We start from the raw sequence: 18,383 nt of genomic DNA, 5'->3' as shown, positions 1-18,383 counted from the left end.
CTGCCGCCACCGTGCCATGCCAGCAAGGGAGGGAGAGAGGGGGAACAACAGGAAAATAACTCTGGTTATTTGCCTCAAATTCTGCAACTCAAGAGGGGAGAGAGAGAGATGACAGCTCAAAACAGAAATTTGTTTCTGGGCTGGGCAAGGAATACGTGTCTGTTCCCTCCCTGGCACAACCGCAGCCCGCGGCTTCAGCACAGACGTTTCCGCTCCCCGGGGGCTGCGTCCCCATGCTGGGCTCCCTCCCCGGGGAGGGAGGTGTTCACCCAAGGTCCTGCTTCCCTGGGAATTGCCTGCCCCTCCAGCCCCAACGCCAAAAGCAAACCCGATGCCGGCTGTCGTGGATCAAGCCGCATGGGGACGAGATGCAGGGTTTCCAACACCGCAAGGCTGATTGCTCTTTCCAGCAGAGAAAATGGGGTTTAAACAATTCCCACCAGCACCACCGCAGCATTTCCCCACATCCCAGCCTGATTCATCTCATTATTCGTGACCTTTCTCGCCTGAGTCACCAGCATGCTGTTTCAGCCCCAAGACTCCTGCCACACACCAGAGCCCGGCACGAGGCTGGTGGGGGGGAGCAATGCTGGTCACCCGAGTGGGAGGAAAGCAGCCCTCACCGCCGTCAGAAAGTCCCTGGGGATCCTTCCCGCGCGCTGACAGTCGCTGCTGCTATCGCAGCCAGATTCGGGTTTGCAACCCCGGAGTACGGGGCCAGGCTGGCAGCGTGCCTCCCGGGGCTGCAGCCACCAGGCTCAAAGGCCGGGCAAGAACCCCAGGGACCTCGAGCCAAGGCGGTGCAGGTCAGCACGGGGAGGGTTTCTGGAGAGGCTGCAAAGTATCTCAGATCCTGCGCACGGGCACCTGGACACCATCCGTAGCGTGGACAGAGCTGCACGACATGCTCATGTGTAGAATAAAGTCCATTTATTTTGTAGCAAGGGGCAATGTAAGAGCTTACACGGTCCCTTGCCACTGCCTGGGCACGAACCTCTCTGCTCCTCCCGCTTTGCCTGCCCAGGCGAGGGGCGCACAGACCCCCCCCAACGGGGCCGGTGTGCCAGGTGAGCGGTGGGGGTCCTCGCCATCGGCAGGAGCACCCAGTGCAGCCGGCATGCAGGCCAGCAGGCTGGCAGGAGCTGCCCACACTCCTCTGCCCTGCGAGACCCAGAGGAACCGAGCACCCCATAGGGTTTTCCTACAGTTTCAGCAGGTATCTGATAGAGGAGAAGCTGGTGCCAGCTGCATGTCTGCTGTGCAGCCAGGATTTTCGTGCTGGGACACAAGCCCGGTGTCACTGGTGCTTTTAGACGAGCCTCCAAATGCACAACCAGAAGCCATATCCATCTTTGACCCTTCTTTCCCAACCACCCCAACAGCTGGGACTCCAAAGAAGAAATAACTTTGCCGGGCATTTCCACTCCTTGCTGCTTGCCTGGGAGGAGATGGGGTCACCAGCGAAGGCGAGACCAGCCTGCCTGCCTCATGGGAGCGCGTCGTTTCTAGCTGGACACTTCTGGAAAGTCACACATCTCCCCACTGGTGCCCAGGCTGCCATCTCCCCGACGGTCCCCATGAGCTCGGTGGGTAAATAGGAGGCAGTGGGTTCACTCGGCAAGAGCCAGGTACGGTGGCAGGCGTCCGGGTGCTGGCCCTCCCTGACTCCTGCCCGTCTCTCCCCAGCTCTCGGGGTGCCCCATCAAGCTCTGCGGAGTCTCCGGCACAGGGCCTCATGGCTATGGCCCCTTGCCTGGCGAGCTGGCCGTCCCTCGTCACCTCCGCCGCAGCCTCACACGATGCCATTGCGCGTGGGGTGAGTCCGTACCCGGTAGATGATGACAGCAGTGGCCGGACAGAGCACCAGGGCCGTCATGATGAGGATGGTGGCCAGGATGATCAAGACGATGACCCAGATGTCCAGGATGTGCTTGGGGAGGGTGGCAGGACCTGCAGGGTCAGGGAGGTCCATCCTGCAGGGGAGAGCAGAGGGGTGATGGGGCAGCCCCCTCCGTCCCTCCCATAGCCAGAAACCCCCCCATCGCTCTGAGCACCCCGCTGCTCTCTCCAGGGAGACCCCTGCAGCCACATCCAGCCATGGCCTCGGGCTCCTTCAAGAGCAAAGGGCTTTGGTAAAAGCTCCTTCGAGAAGCTCCAGGATTTATAGCATGCTTTTGATGCAGCTGGATAAAAGCCCAGGGAAAAATTTCCCTGTTAATAGTTACCGCTGTTAAAGGAGCTGATAAAGCAAAGCCACAACCAGGCGTCCCGCTGGTCACTCACGAGTGGGTCACCGGGCGAGGAAACGGTGGGACCAGGGCAGCCGGAGCCCTCCTCGCTTCGGGGGAGCCTCGCACACCCCCCCTCTACCCCCCGGTGCCCCCTGCTGAATCACGGAGTTAACGGCTTCATTAGCAGCAGGGCTCGGGGCTGAGGGGCCGGCACCGGGCACCGCTCCTCGCTGCCTTCCCACCCCCCCACCCCCCCCCACCCCTCCACGGGGCCCGCAGCTCTCCTCCGGGGCTCCGGCGGCCGGGCAGCCGAGTGGCACTACCGGCAGCAGCGGGCTGAGCCCCGCGTCCCGCCCGCAGCGGCCCCGGCAGCCCGGGGGGGGACGACGAGGTCCCGCCGCGGGGGAGGCAGCGGCAGCAGGGGCAGGGGCAGCAGGGGCGGCAGGGGCAGCAGCGGCAGCAGGGGCAGCAGCAGCGGCAGCAGCAGCGGCAGGGGCAGCAGCAGCAGCAGAGGCAGCAGCAGCCCCCCCGGCCCCCCCTACCTGCGGCGCTGCCCGGCTGGGCTCCGGCGAGCGGCGGCGGCAGCGGCAGGATCCCGGCCGGGGGAGGGAGCCTCCGCCTGGCCCCGCCCGGCCCGGCCCGGCCCGCGGGGGGCGGCAGGGGAGGGGGGGCGGGAGGGAGAGGAGGGGAAGGGGAAGGGCAGGCAGGACGTTTTTTCTGCAGCGGGATAAAGCAAGAGCAGACTCCAGCTCATCCCCCCAGGACAGGGGATGGGGGCGGAGGGTTGCATGCTTTTCCTCCAGGACGGGGGTCCCACCGGGGGAGACCATCCGGAACCAAACCCGAAGGTCTCGGGTGCCAGGCAGGCGCCGTGGGGACGTTTCACAGCATAACAGCTTAATGAAGGGCTTTTCCCCTGCCCCGTTCCCCTCCTGCCTCACCGACAGCAGGGCTCACATGCACCCACTTGCCTCCAAGGCCCGGGGCAAGAGGGAAAAGCAAAAAGCGTCCATAAAACCCCAGCAGCGAGGCGGCAGCCAGCGCTCCCCAGGGCTGGTTTACAGAGGCACGGGCAGAGAGCATCTCCGGGAGGCGGCAGACCTTGGCCTGCCGGCTGGGGACAGCATTTCTGCTGCCCAGTGGAATATTCCGCTCCGTCGGCGATGCTGAAGGGCAAAGCCAGCAGCAGCTATTGCCAGCCGGCCCCGGGAAGCAGGGTGGGATGCTCTGATTTTCCTGCTGGAACACAAGCCCAGTGTCACCTGCAGTGGGACCCCAGACACTGCACCCCTCAGCCCTGCCTTTCCTGGGGGAACCTCCCGGATTCCCGGTGGCAGAAACCACTACCATGTGCTCTCAGACATCCCTGGCCTCCGGGCACTTCCCGGGCACGCAGCTCCCCGCTCCCCCGGGGACTCCCTGCCTTCCCAACAGCGCGTCCCCCTCCAGCTGCTGCTGTCGGATAAAAAGCACGTGGGGTTTTTATCGTGAGCGGCGGTGGATCCTCACGGGCAGGGGTTTCCTCTGGAGCCGCACGGGCAAGCGCTGTGTGGGGACAGACGTATCAGGGAACAACGCGGCAGGCCAGGCCACGACAGATGTTTAGGCGGCGTGGGTAGGAGCAAACCAGATGTGGTTTGCTGATGCAAACTCTGTCCTCTGGACGCACAGCGCAGCACAGCATCCAGACACCTCCCCGCTTCCTCTGCAGATCCCAGCACACGGGGATGTCGGTCGTTGCTGTGCTGGTTTGTCAGGATCCCGTCTTAGCCACCCCACCTTTGGGGTATGAAGAAGTCCGGCACCTTGTGGGTTCCGAGGGGAATAACGAGGGCAGCGAAGCGAGCGGGCACGAAGGCTCAGGGAAAGGAAACAGAAGGAGCCCAGCAGAACGTGTTACCACAGCTCTGGGCCGTGCGGAGCAGCCAGGCTGGCGGCCCCGGCCCCGCTGCCCCAGCAGCTCCCCCTCCCAGCCCAGAGGAGCAGGCGGGCGAGCGTACAGCCTCGCGGGGGGACACGGGGGTGAGCCAGGGCCCCGCCGCGGGCAGAGCGGGGGCGCGGCCGCTCTTTCTCCCCGCCGCGGGCGCGGCGCGGCTCTGCGGCGGCCCGGGGGAAGCCCTGCCGAGCGGGGGAAGCGCGGCCTCCGGCACCGCTGGGGCACGGACACGCTCCGGGCGGCGCGGGGAGCTCGGCCCCGCACGGGCCCGCAGGTGACCGCGGCCACGGCGCGGCACAGCACGGCGCGGCGCGGCGCGGCGCGGCGCGGGGCGGGGCGGGGCGGGGCGGGACGCGGCGCAGCCACCGCCCACTCCCGCTGGGGGCACGTGGGCGGGGCGGCGCGGTGACGCCTGGCGGTGACGTCTGACGGCGGCGGCGCGGCGGCCGCCGTCCCCCTCCGAAGATGGCGTCGCTGCTGCAGTCGGAGCGGGTGCTGTACCTGGTGCGCGGCGAGAAGGAGATGCGGGCGCCGCTGTCGCAGCTGTACTTCTGCCGGTACTGCAGCGAGCTCCGCTCCCTGGAGTGCGTCTCGCACGAGGTAACGGCGGCCCGGCCGCGCCGCGCCCGCAGCCCTGGTGTGATGGGGCGGGACGTTGCTCTCTCTGCGCGCACCGATTGGGCGGCTCTCCTGCCGCTCGCTCGCCGTCTGCTAGGCTATTGGTTGGTGGCGCGGCTAAGGGGTGGGCACAGCGGTGTCTTCATGGAGCGGGGTGATTGGCAGTGGATGAAGGAAAGGGCGGTGTCTTGCGTTGGATTGGCTCTGCGCGCCTGTCCGTCGGCGGAATTCGGGCTGTGATTGGCTGAGGCGCCCATACCAGGGGTGGGGGCTGCCGCGAGAGGCGGCTTCCCCTCATCGGGGATGTGCCCCCCTCCCCCCACAGGGCCCGGCTGGGTGGGAGCGGCCGCTCCATGGGGCCCGGCCGAGGCAGCAGGGACCCCCCCCCCCCCCCCCGCTCCTCCACGGGGCCCGGCCCGGGGCAGCAGGGACCCCCCCGCTCCTCCACGGGGCCCGGCCCGGGGGGGGGGAGCAGGGAGACCCACCGACCCACACCCCTCCGTGGGGCCCGGCCTGGGACGAAGACCGAGCAGGGCCGGGAGCTCCCACACCGTTCCCGGGTGTGGGCTGGTGCTGTCTGACGGGGGGAGAGCTGCTCTCGGACGGCCCCCAGGGCTTGCCGGGATTTGCTGGATGAGGTGGCATTTGCAGCGCTTGCTGTCGAAGTGACAAACCCACGCCTTCGGCTTGCTGAGGCCCGAGAGCATCGCCCTTGTTTTGAGAACGAAGTCGGGGCTGAGGGTCTTTGGTGTGAATTTATTTCCACCTGGACAAGCTTTCTCCTCACGTTATACAGTGGGATTCCTGCTGTGAAGGGTTTATTCTTTGTCCAGGAATGGCTGGAGCCTTAAGCTGTACGTCGTCATCGGGCTGGGGCGATAGTCTGCCGGTGCGTGGGGGCCTGCGAGGAGCACTGCTTTTGTGCAGAGCAGGACACGGGCAAACCTTGATCCTGGGGCTGCTTGTGTGACTTCTCAGGTCATCGTAATAAAATTGGTAAAATTGGTTTTGTGGAAGTCTGGGTCAATTACGACATTACGGTAGATTTGAAAAACCTTGAAAAAATGACCATGCAACCCTCAGAAGAGGTATCTCTTTATGAACGTCAAAGCCTCTGAAGAGTAGAAAATAGGTTTGTCACCAGGCTGCATCTGTCGTGAATCCTCCATGACGTGATGAGTGCAGTCATTGTGCATTTCCATGTTTAACGATAAGTTTGGTTTTCTTCTTCAGGAAGGGGACTCCCTTCTTGCTCCTCTTCTTTTAATTAGCAAAATTAGTTTGTGACAACAGATACAAAACGTTTTCTGAAATGCATGGATTTCTGACCAGTGTAAGTACAAGGGCAGAATAAATGTAGATATAAATGGAAAATAGCATGTTAAAACCTGCTGTTAAAGCTGAAAAGTTAAATTCTTGTAACCGCAAAATACGCAGTTGTCCTTTTCCCATTTACTAGGCGGAGTAATTTAATCTATCCTGACTTAGGAAACCTTCTGACTTACATTATTAAAGATCAAAATTTGGCTGAGATGGGCTAAGGTTTCAGATACCAAAAAGATGTCTCAAGCCTTCACTGACTTCATCTGTCTGTTGTCAGACACAAAGCCTTGTTAAATTGTGCGGCAGAGTTTCAGGCTGCTGCCAGCATGCTGTCTAGACAAACACGTGCCAGGAAGTGTGATGTGACTGTCTTGTTCATCAGGTGGACTCTCACTACTGCCCCAGCTGCCTGGAAAACATGCCTTCAGCTGAAGCCAAGCTAAAAAAAAATAGGTAAGGTCACTTTGGCTTTTTTCATCAAGACGCATGATTTTAAACGGCTCCTTCCTTAATCAATACCTGATCACATGTATCTGAAACTCTCTTCAAAAATAACATCGCTTCTTGTTACCTTTTAGTCTGTTTTGGGGAATAAGTGTCTTTCCATGATGTATCATGTGCTCTTCGTGTTCTAGGTTTTTTGATGACCTGCTCTCACAATACAAAGGGTTTTTTAGTATCACCCAGTATTGCTCGCTGTTGCCATTCTTATGTTGACTCTGAACCCCTCCTGTTTCTGTTGATGACTCTGTTGCCCCTTTTCCCTAATGCTGTTGCATAAGCTGAAAAGATCTGTTGGTTTAATCTTGATCTGCTTGTTGAGAGCATTTTCCTCAGCCTGGGATCCTTGTCAGAACACTGTCTTATAGGCCTTCCTCTTTACAGGTGTGCTAACTGCTTTGACTGCCCCTGCTGCATGCACACCCTTTCCACCCGGGCCACGAGCATTCCTGCTCCACTCCCTGACGACCCAGCCAAGACTACCATGAAGAAAGCATATTACTTGGCCTGTGGATTTTGCCGCTGGACTTCCCGGGATGTGGGCATGGCAGATAAATCTGTCGGTAAGTGACAGTCAAAGACAGAAAACTGAGTAACAGCAGGAGCCCAGTATGTGTTTTGAAGGTAGCAGATAATCAAATTAATTTCTGGCCGTACCAGATACGTAATATCTGTCCAGGTTTTGAGTCACAGTTGAAAATTCACAGGAAAATGGTTTGTTGCTGAAGTCTCATCTGAAGAGCTGAGATGAGTTAGTGGAACATGTGACCCGCTTCCGTGCTTGTGTTACCTGACTAATGAGAAAGCTGTCAAACGAGGGGCTTTTTTAGTTGGTGCGCTCTCCCCACAGTTGAGACCTTGTTTGTATACCTTCAGAAACTTTGAAGCCGCTCAGTCTGACAGCATAAACATCTGATTTATTTTCTGTCACTTTTGTTCGCTTAGGCTTATTCCAGGGTTGCTAGTCAGTGTTTGTACTTGGTTTTTCTCTTTATGACAGCACTGGAACAAAGCTTTCATCTATTTCTTGGTGCATAAGACATGCAGAAAATATCTGTCGGGCTCCAGAAATGGGGCTGAGTAGACCAAGCAGATCCTCTGACTTCCAGTGTTTATGAGACTGAAGGCTGGGAGCTGAAGATGCAGGGACATGGGCAGCCAGTAATAAGAGACTGTTCTTGTGAACTCGTGTACCTGCTGCTAAAGTGACTCCTAGATGCTCTGCTGAGTCTCTCTCAAACAGCAGTTGTTTAAAAACAGAGCATAAAAGCTGGTGAAGCTCCTTCAGCCCAAACCTGCCTGTGAAAAGCTTTCAGAGGCATATATTTGTGCAGGTGTGAACTTAAAGAATTGCAATGGTAAGTGTAGCAAAAATAGGGAATGTCGTATTTCATGAGTAAGACCGAGATAGTTGGGTGTTAGATGTGATTTCTGTGTGGAGTCTGGAAATCTTCTCCTGAGGACTTTGTTTTTTCTCTTTCTCATGCAGCTAGTGGTGGTTGGCAGGAGCCGGAGAATCCTCACACACAGAGGGTGAGTGAGGGGGAAGGCCATGCTTAGGCTGAGATGCATCAGCTAGAAGGAGCTGTTAGAGACACCAGGCCCTCTCAATCACTTTTTCTGCATCTATATAATCCTTCAGATACCAGTTCCAGTTCCTAATCTCCACCTTGACTGAATTCAATGGAAGGAAGGCCTCCTAGAGGCTCTCCTGTTACTGCAGTATTCAGTCTCCTTTTCAGAAGAAACTCGGTTGAAAACATCGTATCTAATAGTGTGATTAAAACGACACCAATGAATGTGCTGCGTATGTATGTGAAAAAAGCTGTTTTCCAATCAAGAGTGTGTCTGGGATCTGGAAAACAGAGCTGCACCTTTACTACCCTTCCCTGTCACCAGTTAGGGCTCTACGCTAAATGTGATCAGCCTTGTGGGGGGGGAAAGATGCCGTTTGCTCCACTAATCCAAATTGTTCGGTTTTGGCCACATGACGTTAACTCTGTCCAGTCATGGCAAATGCGTGAACAAAGTCTCAGTTGCCTAACTGCAAAGTGAGAATTGGACGCTGCTCTCCGATAGATGTCATTCCCAAAGGAAGGTCAGTTTGTCACCTGCATTGTGGGTTAAGACATGTTAAGACGCGCAGGCTTCTTTAACGTGTATCCTTCAAAGTACAGCTAGTACTAGGAACAGAGTGAAACAAGTAGCAGGACCCCCAGCTTGTTCACAAGCAAATAGCAGCTGATCTGGCATTTGTTCCCCGTTCACCGGGTATCTCTTCCTTTTCATCCCTCCAGATTAACAAACTGGTTGAGTACTACCAGCAGTTGGCTCAGAAAGAGAAGATCGAGCGGGACCGGAAGAAGCTGGTGCGGCGCCGAAACTACATGCCCCTGGCCTTTTCGGTGAGCTGAGAGTACTGTGCTCTCAGAGCAGGAAAAGTGATGCACAACAACCTCAGCTTGGAAAATTAGATAGATGGTAGCACAGTAGGGCTACTCAGCTTTTTTTTTAATTGAGAACAACCTGAAGAAAATGTGCTGGGACGCATGGGTTTCTTTGGGGACAAGTAGTTTTACACTCATTCTTGTGTATTACATTTCCTCTCTCTCTAATAGTCCTCTCTGATAATGCCAGAAGGGTTTATACTTGCCATGCAAAGGAATATGTTATCCAGCAGTGAAATGCAGTGCAACCGCAGTCATGATACCAGTGGTAGCTCTTTCTCAGGACAGTTGCATACCACAACTCAGTAACAGTTAGGTCAGGATCGTCTGGCAGTTTTCTGCATGAAGTCTCAACTGAAATTAACCTTAAGACTTGGTTGCGGCCTGAATGACTTGTTTATTGTAACTGGCAGGTAAATGCTTACTTTTATTTAGCTGGGTGACTCTGCATATGCTTGCTACTTCTCAATGAACTGTGCTTGCTCTGTGCCCTTGCTTGTGTCTTATGGCTGCATTTTTTGTCTCCGTTGCTACCTGCTGCTATTTTGGGGGCTCTCCGCAGCAACACACTATACACGTAGTGGTAAGTCTTTTCACAGTTTCTGCTGGTGTTAAAGCTCTCATGGTACCAACTGAAAGGCAGTAACAGATCCTACTCTTCACCTTGCCTCGAGGCCTCTGACTTGGATGTCCCTAGAACAAACGCACCTGAACGCTAACTAGTTAGAGGGTAACATTTGTTACCAAAAAAAAATTTTTTTGTTAGCTTATGAACAGGGCGGTGTCTCTGGGTAAGTAACGCACACTTGAAAAGCAGTCCTTCACAAAGCTTGGCTGAGACGCAGCTATCTGTCTGCCTGAGGCAAATGCCACTAACATTAATCTGATCCGTGAAAAATCACCAGGGTAGGCTGATGCTCAGATTTCTCATTTGGTGAGAATTCAGGTTTTCAGTCCTGCCCAGAAGGAAGATTTCTGCCTCCAAGCACCCTGTGTACAGTTCAGCTGTAGAAAGCTGAGGAGTAGCTCAGCTATTCCTTCCAGTTGGTGGTGCCTGGCAAGAGACACCTGTAGGTAACAAGGCTTCTTGTAGGTTGAACCTTCCAGCTGCTTCTAGTAGTGCCTCAGAGCATTTCAGATGGATGCATACCATGTTGGCCCAGTTTTTTTGGCAGTTGAGCTCTCATTCTCCACTACTTGACATACAGTTGCTCTGAAGAGAAGATCAAGGGACAAATGTGTCAGTAGTGCAAGCTGGTGATTTAAGGAAAGAGCAAAAGCTTTATAAGTGGTAGCCACATCTGTCTCTCCCCGTCTGCAGTGCAGTGGTAATTGTTTTCTCCTTACTAACAGTTTGAGCAGAAAATAAATCTTGGGAAGCATTGAATACCTTTCCCTTTTTGCTTTCCTTTGCTTGTCTCCCTATGCTTGTCATGCAGCTCAAAGGATGAGTTTGCAGTAGGTCTTTTTGTCCTGGCAGGAAGCAGACCTGAAGCTAACAGTTCCTTTTTTCCTTGTAGGACAAATATGGCTTGGGAACCAGGCTTCAACGCCAGAGGCCCGGAGCACCAATCAGTGCCCTCGCTGGACTCTCGTGAGTCTCAGGGTTGGGGTTACCTTTGTGGGAAGGACAGGAAGTGTAGGCAGCCTCCTAGAGAACAGTAAAACAACTTCAGAAAGATGATGAACATATTAGCAGACAGCAGTGAAAGGAGCTTTCTTCTTTGGAGCGTTAGAGAGATGTCAAATCCTCGGGCATCTCTGTGCAGCAGCTCCAGATGTTTTGCTTTCTCCTAATAGAAACAAGTGACTGCTCACGTCCTTGTGCAGTTACTATTGTCTTGCAATCTCAGCTCTCGCTGCCTTCTGTGTTATAATGCAGTTACCGCTGTTGCTGTCTGTCAGAGCACGCGTGCCATATTTTATGACCAAGTTGTCCCTCACTTTGCTTCAGGCTGAAAGAAGGAGAGGACCAGAAGGAGATCAAGATTGAGCCAGCTGATGCAGTGGAAGAAGTGGAACCTCTTCCTGAGGATTACTACACGAGACCAATCAATCTGACAGAAGGTAGCACCTTAATATTCTGTCACTTCTTGCCCTTACATTTTATAACATGGGCAGTGCCTGGAAACTTGTCTGTGGGGTTCCTAATGGCCTGAGGTTTTAGTAATTTTTATGCTGGGATTGAAATGGTGGGAAATTTGTGACTTTTTAAATGGTAATTTTGAATGCAGCCTCAGCTTCATGTTGTACATGGAAAGTTCAGAGCCAAATACGTCAGGCCTCTTAACAGTTTCATTTTCTTGCTGACCTTAATTTCTTTGCATGTGAAGTGTCAACTTTTGGGTGGAGAAAAGAGCTGACGTCCTTTTTCAAATAATAGCAGGAAGTAAGGAAGTAGCTGAGCTACTGGGGTGTTGGAACCTTAACTGCCCTGTTAAGTAACAATTGCACATTACTTTGACATCAGCTTGGAACAGCTTGCATACACTTGCCAGTTATTTAGCTGGCTCATGATTTCATCAGTAAATGTTGTAAATTGGTCAACAAAACTTGGGAGCGAATGGGATAAAACAGCAGGTACAAGAAGCCATGTGGACTTTCTGCTGAGGTGACTCTAAGTAGGACAGATGTTCTCAGTAGCCCTGCAGGCCTACAAAGTCTGCCAATATTAATTCCTGAAAGGTGTATGGAAAGGGGTAGATCGTCTTGGTCTCCTTTTCTTATGAGACTGTCAGCATTGTGAGAGTATGATGCTGGTAAAGAAGACAACATTCGTGGTTCCCCGCAGTGAGGGAAAGGCTGCCAGGTGGCTCACTGCCTGTTAGACACTGGGAACAGTGAGGAGCCTGTTTTTTGGGGAGAAACCCACGGGAAGTTTGGCTGCTGGAGTTGCTTGCCTTGGGAACTATGTAGTCACTAATTCTATGTGTGAGTCTGAGTTATGCAGACTCCTTGCTGAGAAGCTGTATATTGTACTTGTGCAGCACCCAGCTGTGAGGGTAACAAAGCTATGAAAACTGATTTGCCTGTGGAGGGGAAAGAACTTATTTTCTAGATGATTACAAAATTCTGTTTCCACCCCAGCTGAGCTTTGAATAGAGATCAGGGTCCTTTGTTTCTCCTGGGCTGGCACTGACGTTGCTCTAGTGTTACTGTGCCCGGTCAGGGCAGCCCTTTCTACAACTCTTACCTTCCATTCATTCACTGCTAGAAACAGGGATACTTGCCAGTGGCCTCTGAATTACTGGGTTCAGGTGAATTTAAGTTTCTTAGACTGTAGCATGTCCACACACAGCATGTGGCATACTCGCTCTTAGGCCGGTGCATGCGTACAATCTAGCTCAAGTTTCAGTGCCCGAGTGAGACGTTAATTTGGTCTTGCTTTCTGTTGTGCACCCAGTGACGACTCTGCGTCAGCGTCTGCTGCAGCCTGACTTCCAGCCGATCTGTGCTTCCCAGCTGTACCCACGTCATAAGCACCTCCTGATCAAACGCTCGCTGCGCTGTCGGGTAGGTAATTAAATATAAAAAAAATGCTTTTTCTAGGCTCACAGAACTTGGATTGTGGGATATGGGCTGTGTGTTTCTTCTTTAAATAAACTGCTCAAATTCTTCTGGTTGTTGAAAGTTCTCAACCAAATTACTGGTAACAGCACTAGGAGATGAGGGAGGCTGTTGCATCTCTGACGTGAAGATTGTGAAAGGGAGACAATATCGTCAGAGATGCATAAAGATACAAAGGTGGGTTTGCATAAGGGTCTGTGTGCTCTGCCTAGCCAAGGAATCATAGAAGGCTGCCAGTACAGTTGGAATTAAAAAATTTCTGCTATTACTAAAGACAGAAGTCAAGTCAGCAAACATTAGGGAGAGGCACTGCAGAATACTGAAGATGCCCTTAGAGTGAAGGCAGAAAGAGGTTATTTCAGAGAAGAAAAGCAGAGAGCTGGGAGGTGACGACTGGCAAGAATAAAATCCAAGTTCTGCTGTTGGCGTACTACATGGTCTTTAAAAAGCTGCTTGCTTTCTTAGTGAAACAGGGATATTTATCTAGTTCCTAGAGTAGTGGAGCAATAATCTTTTAAGTATTTAAGATGCAGAATGCTTTGCAAATGCAAAATATTTTCTCAGAAATAAGTAATGTCAGGCTGAGCCTGTGTTCAAAGAGTAGTTTATGAGGAGATCAGTCTTGAGTTCCAGCTGTTTGGTTTTTTAATAGATTCTGAAGTGTAAGTCAAAGGGCTTACAGGTATTTGTGCCTTCTTCCTGCTGCAGTCAGTGGGTGTCCAAGTGTTTTTAGGCCTCGTTCCAAATCTCATGTTTCTGAGATTGCACTGATAGTGCTGGATATGACATTTTTGGAGTATCAATAACTTGACACAGCTACGGCTACACGCACCCTGAGGTAGTTTTTATGTGCACTGTGCTAGAGGCTAGTAATGCCGTGGCCAGTGGCACTGTGCTTGCAGCTCTGATTCTTTGGTGTGTGACTGGACGCTGTCTTTTGGTGCTGACTAAAATACCTTTGTGTCTAGCGATGTGAACATAACCTGAGCAAACCGGAATTCAATCCAACATCCATCAAATTCAAGATCCAGCTGGTTGCTGTGTAAGTAAGATATGGGGACTGGGGAGAACAATGCCTATCAATACGTAGTTAATGCCATCTATTTTTGTTTCTTTTGTACTCTTGATTTGACCTCTTGTATAGTTGTGTCATCTCTTAGGATGGTGTAATCACCTTTTTAAGTATATTTAGCTTATCTGTAGTACGTTTGCTTCCTGATCTACTAAAAAGCTTGCTGAAGAATTTAGCAGTTTGAAAAAGGCACTGCATGCTGTGCCAGCCCCACGTGGTAGCAGGAGTCTGTAGGATTAGGTTTATATAGCAAAAGGGCACTTTGTTTTTCTTTTTAATGTAAGCTAAGCTCTAATAGCATTGAATGAGTTAAATGGATGTCTGTGAATACATCCCTCGACTTCAAGAGGTAGGTTATAGACAGCAACACAGTCCATCATGGTCATTTGCTTTGTTCTTCTTGTAGTAACTATATTCCTGAAGTGAGAATCATGTCTATTCCCAACCTGCGCTACATGAAGGTCAGTAGTTTTTTCTAGAAACGTCTTAGGGTGAGACAGAGCCGGGAGGTGTGGATGTGGGATCTTTTTGGAAGATGTGACATGGTGTGATGATTGTTCCCTGAGGGCTTCACTCACTCCATTTAGAGAGGGTGCAGGGTTTAAGGGAGTAGTCGGAATAACACTGCATGAACTCGTCACTCTGCAGGAGTAGATTACCATGCAGTGTGACATCTGGCATCACAAGCACACGCCAATATCTGAAGAATAAAAGGTGTGGAGTTGAGTTCTTGGCTAGATTCCAAAGATGTGTGTTTCTTATATTAAGAAAGAGTGCTGCATGGCATTGACACCTTTCTCATGGACTGGAGGTGTTCGTTATCCATCCCTTGGTGGGATGGATATGTGATGCAATTTTTGAAGGCGTTAATCAGTCACAGAAAATGGAGGTGCTAACAATAACAATGAATTTTAGAGTAATTGCTTCTTGAACTGTGATTCCTGAATCTCCCCAGGAGAGCCAAGTCCTTCTGACTCTGACCAATCCAGTGGAGAACATCACGCATGTCACACTGCTGGAGTGTGAGGAGGGAGACCCTGATAACATCAACAGTACTGCCAAGGTATTGTACCGTCCTGCTGTGTGAGCCCAGGCCTCTTCCAAGGCTTTGCATTCCTATTTATCCTTCCACAGGTCACGCTTTTCATGTCCTTCAGTCCCTGCTGACTGTGTTGCACTTTCCTCCTTGGAGCTTAAATGACTGTCACCAATGTAAACATCGGTTCATAAAGTATTTTGAAATTGCATCTGTTGTTTGAGATCCGGAACCCAAGGGAGAAATACACGACTTCACTGGTAGAGTGATAACCATCTGGTACCAGAGTGGAGGAAAGCCGAGGATGAATCACTTTTCTGTTAAACTGTAGTAAAGCAGCCCTCAGAAGGGGAGGGCTCTCTCCTGCTCACAGTGTAGGTGGTGATCAGTGCTGAAAGGCTTCTTCTCTTCATGCTCTGTTTCAGGTGGCAGTTCCTCCCAAGGAGCTTATTCTGGCTGGCAAAGATGCTGCGGCGGAATATGATGAGCTGGCAGAGCCTCAAGATTTCCAGGATGACCCTGAGTGAGTGTTGTCTGTCCTGTGGGGATCCTGTCCCTTAAAAACTTGGCACTTCAACCAAGTAACTCGCTCTCCTCTCTGTCTTCAGCATGTTTTGGGGTTTTTTTTCAGGTTTTCCTGGGGATGGTGGTGGTGTTTTTTTGGGGGAGTCAGAGATCAGCAATGCAAATTATTCTGCTTGTGGTTTGGACTATTCAGGAGACATTTCTTCCCTTTGCGGCAAGGTGTGCTGTTACAGCAGTTGAGTTATAGGTGGTGGTACTAATTCTCTCCAGGAATACTCTGTGTAATCCTTTCCTTTGCAAGCAGGGGATTCACGGTAGCGGTGAGAACTACACAGTAGGGTGTGTGACAGAATTACTCCCAGCCTTCAAAATGGAATACATTCTGCAGCCTCTTACAGAGCAACTTGAGCTGTATATTATGGCCCTTCCCTGCTGCACAGCGGGGTACAGAACTCCCATGGCCAAAGCAGGCATGTTCTGTTTGATGGATGTGCCAGCAGCTGTCAGCATAAAGGGGGTGCCCACGTTCTGATCGGGAGGCGGGAGGGGCTGTGGCCCCCCTGCAAAAAGAGCAGCGGGGAGTAAGCTACAAAGCAGGGCAGCTGTTCTAGCAGGACATATTCAGCCCACGGGCCATAAACTGAGCATCTCTCAGGTGGTGTCTGAATAAATCTCCCGGAACAATTGTTTGAGAACTTGGCTGACCCAGTGTTCTTTTGTTTTCTGCCTTACAGCGTTATTGCCTTCAGAAAAGCCAATAAGGTAGGAGTTTTCATCAAGGTCACCCCACAGAAAGAAGAGGGCGAAGTGACCGTGAGTTTCAAGATGAAGCACGAGTTTAAAAACCTCACTGGTCTAATCCGGCCCAGCGAGGAAGGAGATCATACCTCTGGGGTCGTCTGGCTCACCCATCACGTGGAGCTCAGCCTCGGTCCAGTGCTCCCATAAACGCTCCCAACGCTTGCGCCCCGACGGCCGGTCGCAGGATGGACTGTCACAGTGAGGAAAGCACCTGGTGAAGCGTTCTGTGAGAGCTCCTTTGTGATGTGTGGGTGTGTGCCACGGGCCCCAGCCGGCCCGCGAGGAGGTGGCTGAGGGTGCCGTGGTTTGGGATGGTTTGTTCTCTCTCCTCTTGTCGTAGTGCCCACTAACTACCGCTCTGCTTCCCCACGCCGCCACAGGCTAGTTTAACTTGCAGCACGTGTTTCAGCAGAGAGAAAGATCTCGCTTTCTCCGGATTTGCACTACACCTGGCTGAATTTGGTTTCATCAACTGAAAAGAACCCATATGGTTCTTTCTTCGTGTCAGCCCTCAAACCTGATGTTACATACTCAATAGTGAACAAATTCTTTTTCGCACAGAGCTATGCCCCTCCCAAACAAACGTTTTAAGAGATGGCCATGTCTGCTGCGTTATTGGCAAGTTATTGGCAGCAGCACGATGCTTTCTTTTGGTTTTCTGCTTCCTTGTAGGAGACCTCAGCTGTGGGGGACTGGGACATCCAACCCAACCACTCTGGCATATGTAGCTTGCTTAGCCAAGGTGATAGATCCCTTTTCACAAAGGAAACGATCAGTTTGCCTTTAAACTCAAAACATAGTGTACTGTAGTGTTCGTGGATTTGACTGGCAACCAAGCCCGCTGTGTCGCAGGTGGATGTGGTAGCACGATGCGCTACGAGCTGGGAATTCAGGTCCTGGTACAGCTCTTGACTGAGGCAGGGATGCTCCAGAGAGGCCGCCTGGCAGTCTTCAGATCAATTAACATGTGTTAATAGGGGTAGCGATCAGAGTATGAAACTGGGAGAGTTAAGATTAGGTCTGGTATACATAAAACTACAGTGGCTGTTTGAGTTCATACTCTGACTTTTTCCAGTTAAGGTGGGTGGGAGGGAGGTATAAAGGTGGAAAGGCAGTTATATGTTAGCTAGCGTACGCTGTACCATGAGGTAATTTATCTGGGGTGTAATTTGGTCGTAGTCCAAGCTAAACTCAGTAATTAAGAGCAGTGTATCCAGGATACTGAATTACTAGTAATTGCATTGCTTAGCGCAAGCGGGTGAGATCGCTCTTCCTGCAGAGCACTCCCAGTTCAGACGTTGACCTTCGTTAAACATTTCTGATGGGCTTTGATGCGCTGCCGTGCTGGGAAAGGCTTGAATGCCAGCCAGCCACGGCTGTGTTGCTCGAGACACTTGTGCCATGGTTCTTCCAGCCTGGAGCTGCAAATCCCCTGGGCGGGAGGGTGGGACGAGGCCGCCCGCTCTCCCGGGGAGGCGGTGGTGCAGCACCCGAAAACATCTCCCTTAGCGCGAGAAACCTGCCTTGGTGTGCCCGGGGGACGCACGCCTTACAGCCTAGATCCTGCAGCGGGTCTCAAAGCGGCGAGGCATAACGTTTACAACTTTGTGTAGGTTACACACAGATGTACGGCATGAGTTTCAGACTTGTAGTTCGTAGCTAATGTCTAGTGCTAGCGCCTGCTGCCGCTTTACCTGTCCAGATAACAAAGCACTTCACCTGTGGCCGTGACTTCTCCTCTTCAGTAGCCGAAATAGCTGCTACACTTGCGACACTAATATGGACAAGAGCCTGCCGGGGACGAGCTGGCGGCTGACCGAGGCCGCGAGCAGCCCCCCGGGGTCCCGCTGGGGCTGGGGCCGCCGTCCCCCGCCGCTGGGCCGGTGTGTGCTTGTGAACGCTCGGTCCCTCGCTGAAAACAAAAAGGTGCGTTGATTTTTGGTATTCTGAGCGGTCTAATTAGCTCGGTGAGTTTTTCCCCCCCCCGTAGGTGCTCGTAGGCGATAGGAAAGGTGTCGGCCTGCCCCTGCCCCCTCCCTGCTCCGCGGAGCACTTGCCCCTCCTCTCGCTCCTTCCCGACAGGCGACTGTCGCCTTACTGCTTGACGTCGTGTAGTGACCTTCAATAAAGCAAACGTGGCTCTCGGATTCTGTGCGCTGGTTCTTACGCTGCGGTTCATTAGAAAATAAGACTTATTTTAAAAAAAGCTAAGCACACACACGCACACCCCCCCGCTCCCAATGGTCTCGCCCCCTTCCCCCCCCCCCCCCCCCGTTCCCGGTGGTTTCGCCCGCCCCGCTTATTCCCGCCCCTCTCCCTGAGCTCT

General features: G+C 52.6%; 2 protein-coding genes across 7 annotated transcripts; one reads left to right on the top strand and one right to left on the bottom strand.

The window, feature by feature from the left end:
- Positions 1-913: 913 nt before the first annotated feature.
- Positions 914-4,801, bottom strand: SMIM3 (small integral membrane protein 3). Of its 4 annotated transcripts, XM_075509466.1 has the most exons (3): positions 4,669-4,782; positions 2,774-4,089; positions 914-1,973 (listed from the first exon to the last, which is right to left on the bottom strand). In XM_075509466.1, exons 2-3 carry the CDS (start codon positions 3,019-3,021, stop codon positions 1,793-1,795), a joined length of 429 nt encoding a protein of 142 aa, XP_075365581.1. In that variant the 5' UTR covers positions 3,022-4,089; positions 4,669-4,782; the 3' UTR covers positions 914-1,792. The 4 variants fall into 4 exon arrangements, with proteins under 4 accessions (XP_075365581.1, XP_075365583.1, XP_075365584.1 ...); XM_075509468.1 differs by lacking the exon at positions 2,774-4,089 and having other exon boundaries at positions 4,669-4,801; XM_075509469.1 differs by lacking the exons at positions 2,774-4,089; positions 4,669-4,782 and adding an exon at positions 2,284-2,386.
- DCTN4 (dynactin subunit 4) lies at positions 4,588-18,204 on the top strand. 3 transcript variants are annotated; one of them, XM_075509463.1, is made up of 13 exons: positions 4,588-4,767; positions 6,491-6,561; positions 6,994-7,172; positions 8,099-8,142; positions 8,907-9,014; positions 10,577-10,650; positions 11,011-11,123; positions 12,460-12,569; positions 13,592-13,665; positions 14,102-14,156; positions 14,651-14,758; positions 15,157-15,254; positions 15,991-18,204. In XM_075509463.1, exons 1-13 carry the CDS (start codon positions 4,633-4,635, stop codon positions 16,202-16,204), a joined length of 1,383 nt encoding a protein of 460 aa, XP_075365578.1. In that variant the 5' UTR covers positions 4,588-4,632; the 3' UTR covers positions 16,205-18,204. The 3 variants fall into 3 exon arrangements, with proteins under 3 accessions (XP_075365578.1, XP_075365580.1, XP_075365579.1); XM_075509465.1 differs by lacking the exon at positions 4,588-4,767 and adding an exon at positions 5,255-5,639; XM_075509464.1 differs by lacking the exon at positions 4,588-4,767 and adding an exon at positions 5,255-5,674.
- Positions 18,205-18,383: the final 179 nt, after the last annotated feature.

The sequence above is a fragment of the Mycteria americana genome, chromosome 8 (assembly GCF_035582795.1).
Source record: "Mycteria americana isolate JAX WOST 10 ecotype Jacksonville Zoo and Gardens chromosome 8, USCA_MyAme_1.0, whole genome shotgun sequence".
NCBI classification, from domain to species: Eukaryota; Metazoa; Chordata; class Aves; order Ciconiiformes; family Ciconiidae; genus Mycteria; species Mycteria americana.
This window is presented reverse-complemented; position numbering and strand designations above follow the sequence as displayed.